General features: G+C 39.5%; 1 protein-coding gene across 4 annotated transcripts in view; it reads left to right on the forward strand.

The window, feature by feature from the left end:
• LOC106165746 (uncharacterized) overlaps positions 1-14,878 on the forward strand; it is a 30,199-nt gene extending 15,321 nt beyond the window's left edge. For 3 of the 4 annotated variants that reach the window (XM_087017736.1, XM_013544078.2, XM_013544077.2), the window contains exon 2: positions 11,232-14,878. In XM_087017736.1, coding sequence (XP_086873862.1) covers positions 11,248-12,054 — 807 coding nt within the window. In that variant the 5' untranslated portion in view covers positions 11,232-11,247 and the 3' untranslated portion in view covers positions 12,055-14,878. Of the gene's footprint in view, positions 1-5,826; positions 6,006-11,231 lie in introns of those variants that run through there. The other variant, XM_013544076.2, reaches the window with a different exon arrangement.
• Position 14,879: the final 1 nt, after the last annotated feature.

Here is a 14,879-nt window from a genome sequence, read left to right on the forward strand (position 1 = left end):
TGTGGCGTTCAGAGTAATAACAAAACGCCGGATTAATCCTTATCGATATTTTGTGATTGCTTGGGCGGATAGCGCACTGTCGTTGCAATTAATTTGTGGACGTGGAAATTAAAGTATATCAGGACCGAATGCACTTGATCTTACACCAAAAACGCCCTGGGCTTGGTCAGTCAGGTGCAGTTGGTCGAATTTGAAATGGAGCGTGCTCTTGTGTGCATACGTGAGGATGTGCATGAGAGAGAGAGAGAGAGAGAGAGAGAGGGAGGGAGAGAGAGAGAGGGAGGGAGAGAGAGAGAGAGAGGCAGAGAGAGAGAGAGAGAGAGAGAGAGAGAGAGAGAGAGAGAGAGAGAGAGAGAGAGAGAGAGAGAGAGAGAGGGAGGGAGAGAGAGAGAGGGAGAGAGAGGCAGAGAGAGAGAGAGAGAGAGAGCAGAGAGAGAGAGAGAGAGAGGCAGAGAGAGAGAGGCAGAGAGAGAGAGAGGGAGGGAGAGAGTGAGGGAGAGAGAGAGAGAGAGAGAGAGGCAGAGAGAGAGAGAGAGAGAGAGGCAGAGAGAGAGGCAGAGAGAGAGAGAGGGAGGGAGAGAGTGAGGGAGAGAGAGAGAGTGAGGGAGAGAGAGAGAGTGAGGGAGAGAGAGAGGGGAGAAGGGGGAAAGAGGGAGGATGTTTCCTGCAAGCCAACCTTTTTTGCAGTTCTTTCCCTTGAGTTGGTACATGTAACAATTTTTTTTTTAATTTTTCATTAACAGGGTTTCTATCAAGCAAATCTGCGTCTTCCAAATCTGCTATCCTCCTCAGGTTAAAGTATTCGCCATAGAAATGTTCACAAAAAAGGAAGACAAACCAGAAAAATCGCACTCGTCTCCTAACCCCGCCCTTCACTCATCCATAAACGTATTACAATACAGGAAATCCATTATTGCACATCGCACCTCCCCGCAGGGCTATATTGTAAAGAAATATTCCATAAACAGAAGACAAAGGAATCGACTGGCACCGTATTTCCTGCTCTGAAATAATATTCCAATGATTTTTTTGTATGTTTTTTCCACAAGGGGTATTATTGCCCTAGGCAAACGTATTGATAAAAACCTGAAACTGGTATTGAATATTTTATCCACTCAACCATAACAATAGCACAAAGAAAAATAGCTGTCACTTATTCTAAGCGCATGAGGGGGATGTATTGCCGAGAGAAATGTGCGTGAAAAGGCAACAGGCCGCTATCGAACGTACTTCAGTCATTCATAATCTTATCCGTCGATAAAGCGTGACCTGTTAAAGAGAAAATTGCTTCTAGACGAACAGTTAAGGAAAGTAACATTAAAGACTCAAGGCTATTGACTCGTGTCTCGAGCCACGCTTCAATTAACGAAGGGTATCGAACTGTCCATAGGGAAATTTTTCTTGAAAAAACTAAAAGAATGATAAATCTATATCGGATGTAGTATTTAGTATACTTAATCTTGACCCCTAGAGCAAAGAGGTAAGGTAAATACACTATAAAGCAACTTCCGTGGGAATACTTATTGATCTGATCGGGTAAAAAAATATTCTGGCGTGCCACTGCTATAGAACACCTGCCCAGAAAAAATAAACTTTTTAACAAATGATATTTTTGTGTTGACAAAATTTTGAAAATCGCCGTTTTAGGAAAAGCGTGTTCTGTGTTAATTACCTTTTTACGAGGCAAATTTTCCAATATTATACCACAATAATATGAACTGTAACAGAATGATAACAACCAATCCCCTAATTACTTGTAGTTTTAATATTTAATCTCAAAAATCACTTTTGCCTGAAGTGTGTATTAAGAAGCTGGTTGAGAGTTAAAACAGCTATTAAAATTTTTTTTAAAAAAAATGTTCGATCCGATAACAAATATACAGTACTCCACTGTTGATATCCGGTATAAGGGTTGTGAAACGATAGGGTATAACCATAAACAAATCCATTTATTCGACCAGAAAGGCGACAGGGGGGCATTCTTCCGTTCACTTTCCTTTTCGAAGTCACTGTGATGTGTCAAGGTGATTCTCTGCAGATTTTTTCCAATAGTTCCACTGTGCCTCCGTCTTTCGGTCCACTTTATGATCGGAAAAAATCAATGTTTCGCTGCACCTACTTCTTTCTCATTAACAAAAACAAGGTTACATTTAAAAGATCCAAGACATTGTGTGAAAAGATCGATTCAGATCATGGCGTTTAAAGGCTGTACGTTATAAATAAAGGGGAAAATGTATGAACCGATTTGATATACTTCATAGCCACCAATCGGCTTATTAACAATTGTTGTCTTTTTTAAATTCTGAACTCCCTTTAAGTGTCCAGTCAAGTGTTATACTATTGTCAATAACCAGACAAAACTTCTTCTTTTATTCATATTCTGCTGCATTTTTAACGAAAAGCCCCCATAGTGTTCGGTGCTTAGTCATTATTCCAAACTAGCTTAACGTGACTATTTATATTGTTGGTTTTCTGTTTATTTATTTACTTAATTTGTGTTAGCTCATCTTAATCATTAATCTCATTTGTTTTTCACCGTTATTGTGATATTGACATAATTAAAAACGGATCAGCTCATTCTGGGAACAGCCGGTTTCCAGGTGCGTTAAATACGGCCCTCTCACCTGCTTAAATTGCAAATTCTGTTTACCTTTCAATGAATTGCGTACGGATTTTATTTAGATGACCAGTGTGTGGACCGGCCAGAGATAGTGGCGTAATGTGTAACAGATTCGGCATATCGGACGCACTCGGCTGTCCGAAGCTCCGGACATGGTTTGGAGATATGTATGAAAATAGTGACCGCCCGCAGCGTTTCTATTTTGAAATTAAACCGCTTTCCAATCAGCTGTGTTAATAAGAACGGGTGAAATCGATCTGAAATACCTGTCATTTGAGTTTATTCAAGGATTTAATGTTTATTTAATTACTTTTTTTACATGCATTTTTGTTTTACACGGATAACAGATGGTTTAAGCGGATGTAAAATGTCTATCTGAGTCTTCTTCGTTCCCCCCTTTTTTGTCTAATAACTTGTGCCGAAAGTGTCTTCTAAGTATCCTTAAGTTATTTTTGCCCCCCCTCTCCCCTCCCCCGTCCCACTCCCCATTTATACATGTGCTCACATCTACCATTGTCCAACTTCACTTGTTCTCATTTTCTTTCCAGTACCTTCCTTGTAGTCTATACAATATTACTTCTTTGTTCACAGTATGTTTTTTATATCCATGACCAATTAAGAGATTTACGCGCGGGCTTATTGAAGACTGTTTCCGAAACAGTACACGAGCACACGCAATTTTTAAATTTCCAGGCATAGATCGTCGATATCTATGTATCTGGAGAAGCGAACATGAAAATGAATCCATCTCCATCGTTTATCTGTGCTATGCGTCAATAAGTTTCGTGCAATTAAAACCAACATGGGTTTCTCATGTGCATCACATCATGCTCCAAGAAAAACAACAAAACCCTCCGCGAACTTTGCTATTCTATCCCAGTAAATAACCTGAGATGTGCGATAAATTTGTTGCCATGCATTCATCCATCAATGATATTTTCGTAGAAATAGCTAAATAAACGGTGTAGCTTTTGCACCCTCCAGTTAATTTTTCAGTTTTCCTGTATTCTACTCAACGAGGAGGAAGCGTATTAGACCCCATTTCCATAGATTTTTAGATCGATCTATCCCTGACTGTGGGGAGTCTCACTAGATTACTGTCAGCTTGGCCGGCTTAAGCGTCTGTCCCGCCTACTAAAAGCTGTAAGGGGGTAATTAACTATGGTGCCGGCTCGGCTGACTGCAATTTAGCGTGAACCCCCAGGGAGTTAGGTCGATCTAAATCTTAATCTTTAGATCGATCTAAATCTCTGGGAAAGCACCCTTAGTCTGATAAATTGATTGACTTCAGCGAGAGTCCCCGCCGAGTAAGATCGATCTGCGTAGAACGATAGTTTCATTGGAAATGAGCCATGAAAAGAACTCGAAAACAGGTTTATTAATCATAACTTTCTCTTACGCTAATAGTGTGACTCTGATAATTGCTTGTGCAATCGAAGTTTAAATGCAATGCATCATTCTCGTGGCCATGTCACCAGTGACAGGGAATCAATCCCAGTGCGTCTGTAAATGGCAAGTGCGAATTTGAGTAAGAAGTTACCATGGCGTATCTCTGCTTGAGGTAATGCAATCAACTTTTGATTGAGACACGCTAAACTTAAGTAGCTGTCAAACCAGGGAATTATATCGGATATAATTCCCTGGTCAAACTGATTAAAAACAAATCAGAGCTTCTTTTGACGTGGTTTAGCCCCCAAAACAGCTTTTGTTTAAATAAGAAGGAGATTGGAAATATATGATTGGATGTTTGAAAATAGGAAAATCTTCTTTTACTTCAAATCTTATTTAGAACCGAAACAGATCACGCTCTCTGTGAAGACCTCGTACGAGACCTCGTCGGTTGAACGCCCGCGACATTCGGCTTCATTCGATCTCTGTCTGCAGGGGGCTTCCGCACATTAGACTTAATCTGCCAGATATCCGAGGTTCATCGATTTGTTTTTTTCCAGTTCTTTGTGTAGCGATATAAATGGTGAACTAACAAAGGAAAAATGATAGGCACTCTGAAAAATGCAGGATGTCTTTGTTCGACTTCTTGATTCTTAGATCTAATTTGATGACTTGGGTATTATCGTGCATGAAAGGATTTTTGTGATGAAAATTGTGAAGATTTATATCATATTAGCGCCCGCGTGTGAATGTGTGAACGTGCGAGCATATATGAGTGTGTTTTCACACATGTACGCGTGCATGGGTTGGAATTGTATCAATGCGCTGTTTTTTGACGCGATTTACAATCTTAAATGTAGGGTTGAGCGTTGTTTCACGTTGAACGTAAACCCCATATACTTAAATGTTATTAGATGGTCAGCTGTGTACCATGTACGAGTAGTCTGTGTATTTTAGTCATGTTGATATGCTTTCTTTGGCAGTGAGATGATAACTAGTATCTTGACACCCTTGGGTGCCTAAACCAAACTCCAACTGCTACCAATAACAGCGACGTTGGCTAATAATAATGCAACATCTATAGGATATTTAATAGCAGTCAGATGTGTGGTCCTAGCCCCCCCCTCCCCCTCCCCTCTCTGGATGAGTTTTCTCCTCATATCAAAGTATTTGTAATCAGATAATTGAAAGGAAGGCGCGGGCGACAATTATCTTAATGACTTGTTATCATAACTTATTTATTCCACCTGCCTTCAACCCTAATATACTAATTAGAACACACTGAGAACGTAAATAACTACACGAAGGTGCACTCGGACTATGAGATAAATCTGAACCGATCGAGGTCTAAATTACCTCATCAGACGACTGAATTTGAAAAGTCTTCAGCCCAGCAGTGCGTCTATGTAACCCGGAGTCTTCTGTAGTCGCGCTCCACATTAAATGTCTAGTGAAGAAGTAACAACGTTTTTTAATGCGATTTAACCTTAACTGGTTTGGGTGTATACTTAGGGCTGAACACAACTTCGACTTGTAGATACAGTCTGATATGAATCTACACAGATAATTTATTAAAACACATTTGAATTTGACTAATGCCTAGAACCACGATACGGGTTTTACAAGTGTTTCTAGGATGGAGAAAATCAAACCCTCAAATACAACATTTAGCTGTAATTTGCCATGAAAAAGGGAAGATACTCGTAGCCACAAAAAAACGAGCTCTGCCTCGTGAATTAGATAACATTACAGTTGTGTGCTGGTGTGAGCAGTCGAATTAAGAAAAAAAAACGATAATAACGAAGTACACTCACAACGGCAGATGTTCACGCCAAGTTCGAGCGTTTTCCTCTGTTGTTGATTCCGTCTGTGTGAATAAGATAAGATTGCCATGGCAACCGGCACAAACGCGTGACGTGGAGGTTTTATATCACGTCGTTGCGTTAGTTTGCTATGAAACTCGGGAGGCTTTCGATATGGAAACCAAGTAAACAAGGTTTGTTGCGTTTTGATGTTCATTAACAAAATGCCTTTCTTTATAATCATTGAACCGATTGAATATTGCCATTGAATGTATTACAGTTTAATGTGGTAATCGAAAGATGAATAGGGAATTGTCGTGGTATGAAGAGAGTCGAGATTTTCTAAAAAGGGATAAAACGCGTCGTTTTTGCATTTACTCGTTATTCTAGTTAAGTCTTTACCGCATTTGTACGTGTAGTACAGACATTATTTAAAACGGCGGCGTTAAAACAACAGATTAGTGAGTAATAATGACCGTAACTAGCATACTGTACAAAGTATTGCTGCTGTATTGTGCATATGAAGTAATGTTTTAATTTGGGTTTATCTATGATATTCAGTTCGTTTTAGGTGCATCTTGTAAAAGATTCAAGTCTGTGTAAAAATTGTTGTGCATATTCCGTATACGAAAGTACAGGCTCTGCTAATAGATTCCAAATACGTATTTATAGATCAGAATCGTGGTGTTATCTACGTGTTGAGAGCCTTTAATTTGAAGTTTACACGTATTTCACGATAATATCGTGACACAAACCACCCATCTATATTGGATTAATTGAAGTGGATAGCAAGTTTTGCCAGCAGTGAAATTTTAAAGATAACAACCGACTCTTGAGGTTAGCGGTGACGTTATGGCAAATATATTACATTTAGGTTAGTACATGTATAAATACTATCGTTTCGTTAGAAGGTATTATAGGATAATTCAGGCCCGTAGCCAGCAATCTCAGAGGGGGGGGGGTCGTTTTTTGAAAAAGTGGACCTTTTAACGTAAAATCCTCAAGTACATAGATCAAATTTTACCCAGAGTGGACTTTTTCCCATCAAAAAGGGTGGTTCTTTCGAACCCCCCGAACCCCCCCTGGCTACGGGCCTGGGATTGAACAGTTGAACAAGCTAGCAATCTTCCAAGCATCTATGTAGTTTTAGAGATAATGTCCTATGATACATCTCTCTCACCTTCCCGCGTGTAAATTTCATCTTATTTTTTTAATATTTGTGCAAATCCTGAAACGTGCGTACGTGTATTTCGCTAATTGTTTGCAAGGTGTTGAAAACATTTGTCCATCTTTGTCGCAGTTTAAGCTCTCTCTCTCTCTCTCTCGTTTTCAGACACTAGAGCTTATTGACTATACCACCGATATGAGGAATGGATTATATGGTGCAAAGCCAATGTAAAAGTATCAGAATTCATATCCACAAACAAGTAATGCGGGCAATGATAGAAATAAGAAGTATACATGAATATGCTGGTAAAGGAAGAACGAATAGCGATATAGTCTATATACTGCATTAGACCTATATATCATATGTAATGCATGCATTTAATGTTGAATTCACGGTATCCTATATACATGCAGGTACATGAGCTGGACCAAGCAAGACTCCAGATAACCTTGTAATATCCCAGATAAGAAAAACGCCTACCTGTATTTTGAATAACACGTGCGTTTGGTATTAGTCTGTCCTGGAAAGGGGGAATTTCACAGTGTTTTTTGCATTACTGTGAATTAGGTGCGTTATGGCCGGGCTAATCCGACTGTGGATTTTAATTTAAGGAAAAGGTTGCAGAAAGAAGTTTATTTCGTTTGATCCTATTTATATATCACCCCCACTCTCACTCTCTCTCTCTCATACAAAAAAAACCTTTGTTCTCGCCAATCAATTTTCTCAATTATCCCCATTTACCGAGAGGCCATAAATTCACTTTATCCTTTCGATATTGTGTCAGTTTTATCAATGTAATTCTCATTTAATATTCTCCCCATTCACTACCCGACCACCGTATTGATGAGCCCGACATCACCATCTGTTCAATGAATTATATCTTTTTACGGATTAATCTCCTTTTTGTCAAGTGCTTGTGGGTTTATATCGCCAGGGATGTACCCTGAGGTTCAGACTCTATCACTGTACTACTGCCTATACTGTATAAGTATAGCAGGGTAAGGGGACATCACCAAGATCGAGCTGAGACTCCGGTTGCTGTGCCGTTGTATTAACACACCGAAGCTCTCTGTTTACCTATGCCACGGCTGGCCATTAAGCAAGTGCGCCGAGTTCTAGTTCATCCAGATCAAAGATCGATATTTGCCACATGCTGGTTTCAACTGGAACAGCCACGCTACGAGATGGCCAATATATAGGGCCGCATTAGACGATTTTTATCGCACATCGATTTCCGAGTCAGACTAGTAGCCGTCTAGGGTTTTTAATAGATGTAAAATTGTAGATTGATTTTAGCACTATGGTTCTTCAGCTTGTCACCAAGAAATCAGCTCTAAGCCGATCACTCTTTCATGTTTACACGTGTTTATCGTTTTTAAGAAGATGATTGCACCCGTCTACATCAGGTTTCATATATTTTTACGTAATACGTAAAACGAAATAAATTGCATTTCATCTCAGCATGTCGTCAAGCAACTATCTAGATAGACCACTGGCTTTACTCCGCCAGTGCATAAAATCAATGCGATAAAATGACCGGATGGACAATTACTATGGTAACTTAAATCAGCCGAATACCTAGGCAGCATTCACAGCCAACTTGATTCGCAGACAAACAGATCTGAGGATCAAATATGGCCGACCCACTATCCGCGTAATCCCCGTGGGGACCACTCAGTGTCTGTGAGGAGATTATGCGGCGAGCTTTTAAGTGGGTCGGACATATTTGATCCTCAAATCAACTTGTTCTGAATGTGTCCTCGCACACAGCAAAGAGGAGATCAGTTGCATTACATGGAGCAGATATTTCATTCTGGAACTCTTACCCCTACTACACATGCGCAAGACCGGTGTTTTATGACTATTAACTTTATCGTTTAACTCATGTTAAACAAAGAAGTGTATTACTCCTAGGACCCAATATTGCGTCCTAGAATACTCAAAGCAGATAGCCACCGGGCCTGGATCGTTCTGTGAAAAAGTATGTGTAGACAAGACTTTTTTAAAATATTGTCGTGTGCCGGTGTTGGCGTTTTATTTCAACGGAGATAAGGCTTGCACTTATCAAACCACTGTTTTCATAGAAAAATATCAGACGCACCAGTGGAGCATCCTATCTAAAACATTGTTTATTCAAGCGATATTCGATATTATGTCTGTAATATAAAACTGTCATTCGACTGCCACTAGTACTCGAACGTATTGTTTGCAACACTCAAACTGTATGCTGAAGGGTTCACTTCTTTGAGCAGTGTCTTCTTCTTGAGATAAACTTTGAATGCATGGCCTCTCTGGCAAAGAAAGGATAAATGATAATCAGATACACTTTCTTGCTCAGTTAAATTTTACAATAAAAATGTCCCATAGCTCTAACTGAAATGCAAGTTAAACATGTAGGTTACGTAACAGTAATGGATTACAACCAGTTCTATCCAAAGATTTGGTTCACAATCGATAGTAATGATATTTTTGGATAAAAACTGGTTTTCGTCCATAAATGTTATGTAACCTACTGGCCTAAGTGATATTTATAGACGAGAACCAGTCCCATTCAAAAATTTGGTTCACGATCGATACTAATGATATTTTTGAAATTGATTTTTTGCGGGGGCTTTGTTTGCTTTTTTTACGTAGGTAAAGTCATAGGGGTTACGTGTATTCAGTTACAGTGGCAATCATTTCTTTGAACTGAATGCGCCGCGGACAAAACGGTTCAGGACCCTGCATTGTGTTTCATATCTGTACAACGTTACAAGCCACGTGTTATAAGTAAACACTGGTTACGATAATGATTTTTAACATGTGGTCCGTAGACTTTTTAATTGTTTCGGTTTTTGCCCAAGCTGTCTCCGATTGATCCGATATGTTTCTCCGTCTCTCTGTTTCCCCCAGAAAGAAAACATATTACTTGGTGTTAATGTTTTCTTTGATCTTAGTTAAGGGGAAGTCGGAACCATACGGCCTTGTGCTTGTTTTTAACAGTCTCCCTGCTACGCCTGACCCGCGGCTGAACAAAAATACATGGCTACCTGCATCAATTCATTGACTTGAATTTTTTACCTTGAGGTTAGAAGTCAGCTGCTTTTGTTATAGGCTACTATAAGTTGAACTCCAAGTGGTCGTAATTCACAACCATATGAACTTCCCCAGCGTGGAGTCTCCAGAGGTGCCACCTTAAGGCGATTTGCATGTGCTGATTCCGTGTGGTCAGGTCCTTATGCCAATGGGGGAGGGGGGGGGGGGGGGAGTACTACGTTTCAGATCTCAGTTGGTAAAGGCTCCCTCTGAATCAAAACTGGATCTCTATCCTATGGCATTTCTAAAGTTGGGTCAACTAAGAGGATAAAAAGCACCGATAAAGGTCCACTTTGTAGTGGCTTGAGGCCTGCCGTTCTCAACAAGTTCGATTTAAAAAAAAAACAATTTGACTTTAGCCCAGATGATTAGTCTGATTACGCGGATATTGAAAATGAGGAGAAAGTGAAATAGGCCTATTGTGTTTATAAAGTCTGTTTGTTCTCGTAACATATCTGAATTATTATTTCTGTATTTCAAAAGTTTAATTTTCATTGTTCCTTTCATTTAATCCCAAAGACATGGGTCTTAATGAATGAATAAAACCGCGCGCGCGCGCGCGTGCGTCCGTGTGTGTGTGTGTGTGTGTGTCTAAAAATTGGGCAACAATGATTTTGAAAAAAACATGTCGTGCTGACAGTATACTATCTCCAGCTAACATACTAAATATTTCGTGAGTTTGCCTGAATTATTTAAAGTTACTCATGGAAATCACCGCTTGATGTGCTGCTATTTAAAGGTTTCTCGATAATATCCGATTCATGATTTTATGCCCTTGTTACCACCAGCATCAGTGCTATACTGTAGGTCATATATCGGATATATGTATATATATATACACGCATATAGTTGATCTACCGGTAGATGCAGAGCAATTTATGGTGAAAAACAGCAAGTATGACGATCGTCATAGTTTGGTTTATGTCAGTGCTTTAAAATACAAATCAAAGGTAATTATCTCTTATTTTAACGAACCAATTTCTCCTTTCGGCAGTTTGAACGAATGAATCGGTGTTGGGAAGAAGAAGCCACATATACACAGGAATATTTTAAAGGTTTATTTTGCACCTTTGAAGGTAAAGCCCTGGAGAGATGTATAGCATGATTAACAATGCTAAAAATTCAAGATGTCGCAATGGTAGTTATGACTTACTGGTTTACTTTTCATTTTTTTCAGATTGAAAAACTAAAGGATGAGCAAAGAAGACCCAAGTGACATAAAAAGTCCAGAGACAATATTCTCTTTAGATCTTCCAAATCCTCAGGCATCAGCGGCGGCAGATGACCTTCACCTTCCCGCTGCACGCGCTGCAGCAGACGATACAGTTTGCGCCGCAGACAAGGAGTCCGACCGCTGCTGTGAACTTAGAACTCCAAAGTCAGAGCTAGAACAAAGTAGGTTTAGTAACGAAATATGCACACTAGAAACATCTTTCCCGGATAACCCTCCTCCGTATGACAGCCTCAGTTTTGGACCTCCAATTCTTGCAATTTTATCGGAGTTAGAAGAAAAAAGAAAGAAAGGGCGACATCGAAGTCGGCCCCAGTCCACGGACTACTCAACTTTACCGAGTAGGTTTGGAGGATCGAGAAAAGCGTCTGGAAGTCGGCACGGGAGTTGTACTTTAGAGGACGTGCAAGAACTAAGGGAATACTGGCAGCCAAGGCCGCCATATTTTCGAGTGCCGAGTGCTCCTCCTGAAGAAGAAGCAACGTCGACGCCTGACGTTGTGCCAAAAGTTGCCTATAAAGAGAAATATAACAAAGAGTTTAAGGAAGCCAAAAACTTAAGTATTCAAGAGTTAGGGACTCTCTTGCCAACAATTAAAGAGGACGATGTTGCAAAGAAAGACGCTAATTTCATTGCAGACGATGCAAAGAAAGAGGAAAAATGTATATACTGGAGACCCCGGTACCTTTTGTTTCTAGTGTTTATCTTTGTTGCAGTAGCCATCATAGTTGTTGCATACATTTCATGGAAAACAATGCGAGGGCGGTAGCGACATCCCATTCCCTGCTCCTGCGGGAAATCATACGACCATTTACACAACTGAATCTCAACCAACGGACCGAAAGTGTCTCAACACAGTGCGTACTAGCACACGTACGACCGAACTATACGTACACGACGCTGTAGGAGTGCGTAGACGAGAGCGTAAGTGCCGCGTCATGAACAGTCACGGAGACAAATGTTGAGAAAAAGTCAAATGCTAAAAATGCTTTGCAATTTAGAGATGATCTCTCATTCAAACACGGTGGACATCAAAGACAATTAACCATCAATCGTCTCAATCGCAATTTAGTCCCAGAACGACGTTCTAATGAGCGGTTTGATTTAGACATTGGAAATGCTTGCATACAACACGGGTTTATTCCTTAGATGATAACCATTTGAAGGTTGGTTACCACGGTTACCATTGAATAGTGCAAGACCACCAGTGGGTTTGTCAAGATAAAACCAAACTTTATCAATTGGCATTTCAAACCATCATCATCATCATCTGTGTTTTAGAAAAACAGTATTCGTTCAGCTGCACTTGTAACTATCTTTTTTGTACTTATTTATTCTTGGGGTAATTCAACTTGGACAAATCGCAACTGGGCGGAGTCTCATCTCCTCTTGATAAGTGCCTCTTTTTTCCACTAGACTTTTATGACAACCGAGGGTACCAACAGATATCGAGCACTTCATGTGCCACACTTTGTTAGAGAATCAGAAGAACCAGAGGATCTTGGCTCCAACATCTGTGCCGTTTGGTTCCTACTACAGCGGTTGCTTCCCAGCTGATACGTCACCTCAGTGGTATTTACACATTTGGAGAGGTAGATTTCAATAGTTTTAGCCTTTTCATCTCTTAAACGGTTCTGTGGCCTTTAGTTACTATTATGTCAAATTGCATATGGATAATTGACCTTTAGCGTTTAGAATGCTAAACATGCCGGTTGGTGCTGGCATTGCTCAAGCTCTCACCTGCTGGTGAATGTTAGTCTCGTACAATCAACCTTATATTTACCGATGTCAGTTGTGAACACGAAACACTATACATATATGGTTACTCCTAAGGTGTCCATCAATATCCGAACGGCCTTCGTAAATGTTTCCTTTCTCATACATGAATTACCTGTCGATGTCTCTTTATGTGTCGTTGGTAAAGCAAAACACGAGTCACATACCGAGTTCTACTGGCAATTTCCAAATCCAACGTTGATGAAATTTACCGACAATGTTCTTTCACGCATGCTGGCTAACTCAGTTAAGTAATGAATTGCCTCAGATCCTTCCGTTTGTCATTTTATCCTAATGGTAACTTATGACATGGCCGAATGTGTTTGTTGAGATGCATGTGGTCGCTTCCGCTGGCGGATCCAGGATTGCTAGAGAGCAAAGCTCAATCTCTCTCTCTCTCATGCCATACATTTGAAAAAGAAGAACATTGTAAAGGCACACTCTTAGTAAATTTAACTTCTGCAGTGGTAATTCCAAGCAACACTCTACAAATGATTTTACAGTTATTAGTCATGAGGTTAAAGAGCCCCATAGCTAAAAATAATATCAGTCACGGTTTATTACAAAACTACTATATGAAGGGTGCGAAATGACAACATTTTCTCACTGGGGTAACGATTTTTGGGCTGGTTCCTTAATTCGGTTGTGTACTTTCCAAATATAAAATGAGGATGTTGATAGAATTTTAGTCATATCTTTTGAAGAAGCACATTTGAAACACTTTACCCCTCTATTTTATTAACTGGATCCGCTAGTGAAAGTGGGCATTCATATGTATATGTTTGCATGGTTTCAGGGGATATATATGTATACATCTGCCTATTATTGACATAGGACATACAGGACACGTCTATTTTGGGGAGGTTCGCGAGACGACGCATAATTCCGTATAATGTACAAATCTAACATTGTACACGCCAAAGACATTTCATATTTACATATAACGTAGCTATTGCTATATCCAAGATGCATGACAGACATGAAATTAAGCTAATGGACTGAGATAATAATTTAGACATTAGGGAAAGTGCAATGCTGAGTGCATAGAAATTATATTTGATATATACACTTATGTAGATAATTTAAGTTTTCTTTCAGTTATTTAAAATGTCGGTTTTATTGTTTTTGTTGATGATATATCACAGTATTTAAGAATATACGCAGGAGGAGTCTTGAATCTCATGCCGTTCGACAGTGACCTCGTCATCAAAGCTGACAAATGTGACAACAGCATCGAGAACGAGGTCGCCGATCTGAAAGCGTGATTCTCCCTCGTTTTACCGGAGACTATTTTAGACAAATGTAAAGGCGGATTTCATGTATATCAATATTTATTTCACAGTATAATTGAGTTGTTTGAAGTTTTTGTTTTCATTATTTCTTATTTCTCACAGTTCAAGCTAGACTTGAATGATGCGTTGGCTGAAAGAATTAGCTTCATGCATGTAAAGCAAAGTCGACAAATGCGATTACGGTATGCTTTTGATAGTTTTAGAAACGCCAATCAGAGATAGGTGAAACGTAGTAGAATCAGAAGGGTTTGCCAAAATCGTAATCAATACTGTTAGTTCAAAGCATTTGTCAAAATTAAAAATAGAGCCATATTTTCCTAACGCTCCAATGAGATAATTAACCTTTTTATGTGTCCATTTTGACTTACTGCATTTTACCTTGCATCCGTGATGTCTTATTTGTATTTGTTATGTTTGTCTTGTTATTTATTATCCTGTCTATTATAGTAGTTCATCCAGCTGTCTCGAATATATTGTTATTTAGTCTATTTTTTGTTGATGTTGATAGTTGATTAGTATGATAAAA

Source organism: Lingula anatina, chromosome 7 (assembly GCF_051362555.1).
Source record: "Lingula anatina isolate TDL-2025a chromosome 7, LinAna3.0, whole genome shotgun sequence".
Classification (NCBI taxonomy): domain Eukaryota; kingdom Metazoa; phylum Brachiopoda; class Lingulata; order Lingulida; family Lingulidae; genus Lingula; species Lingula anatina.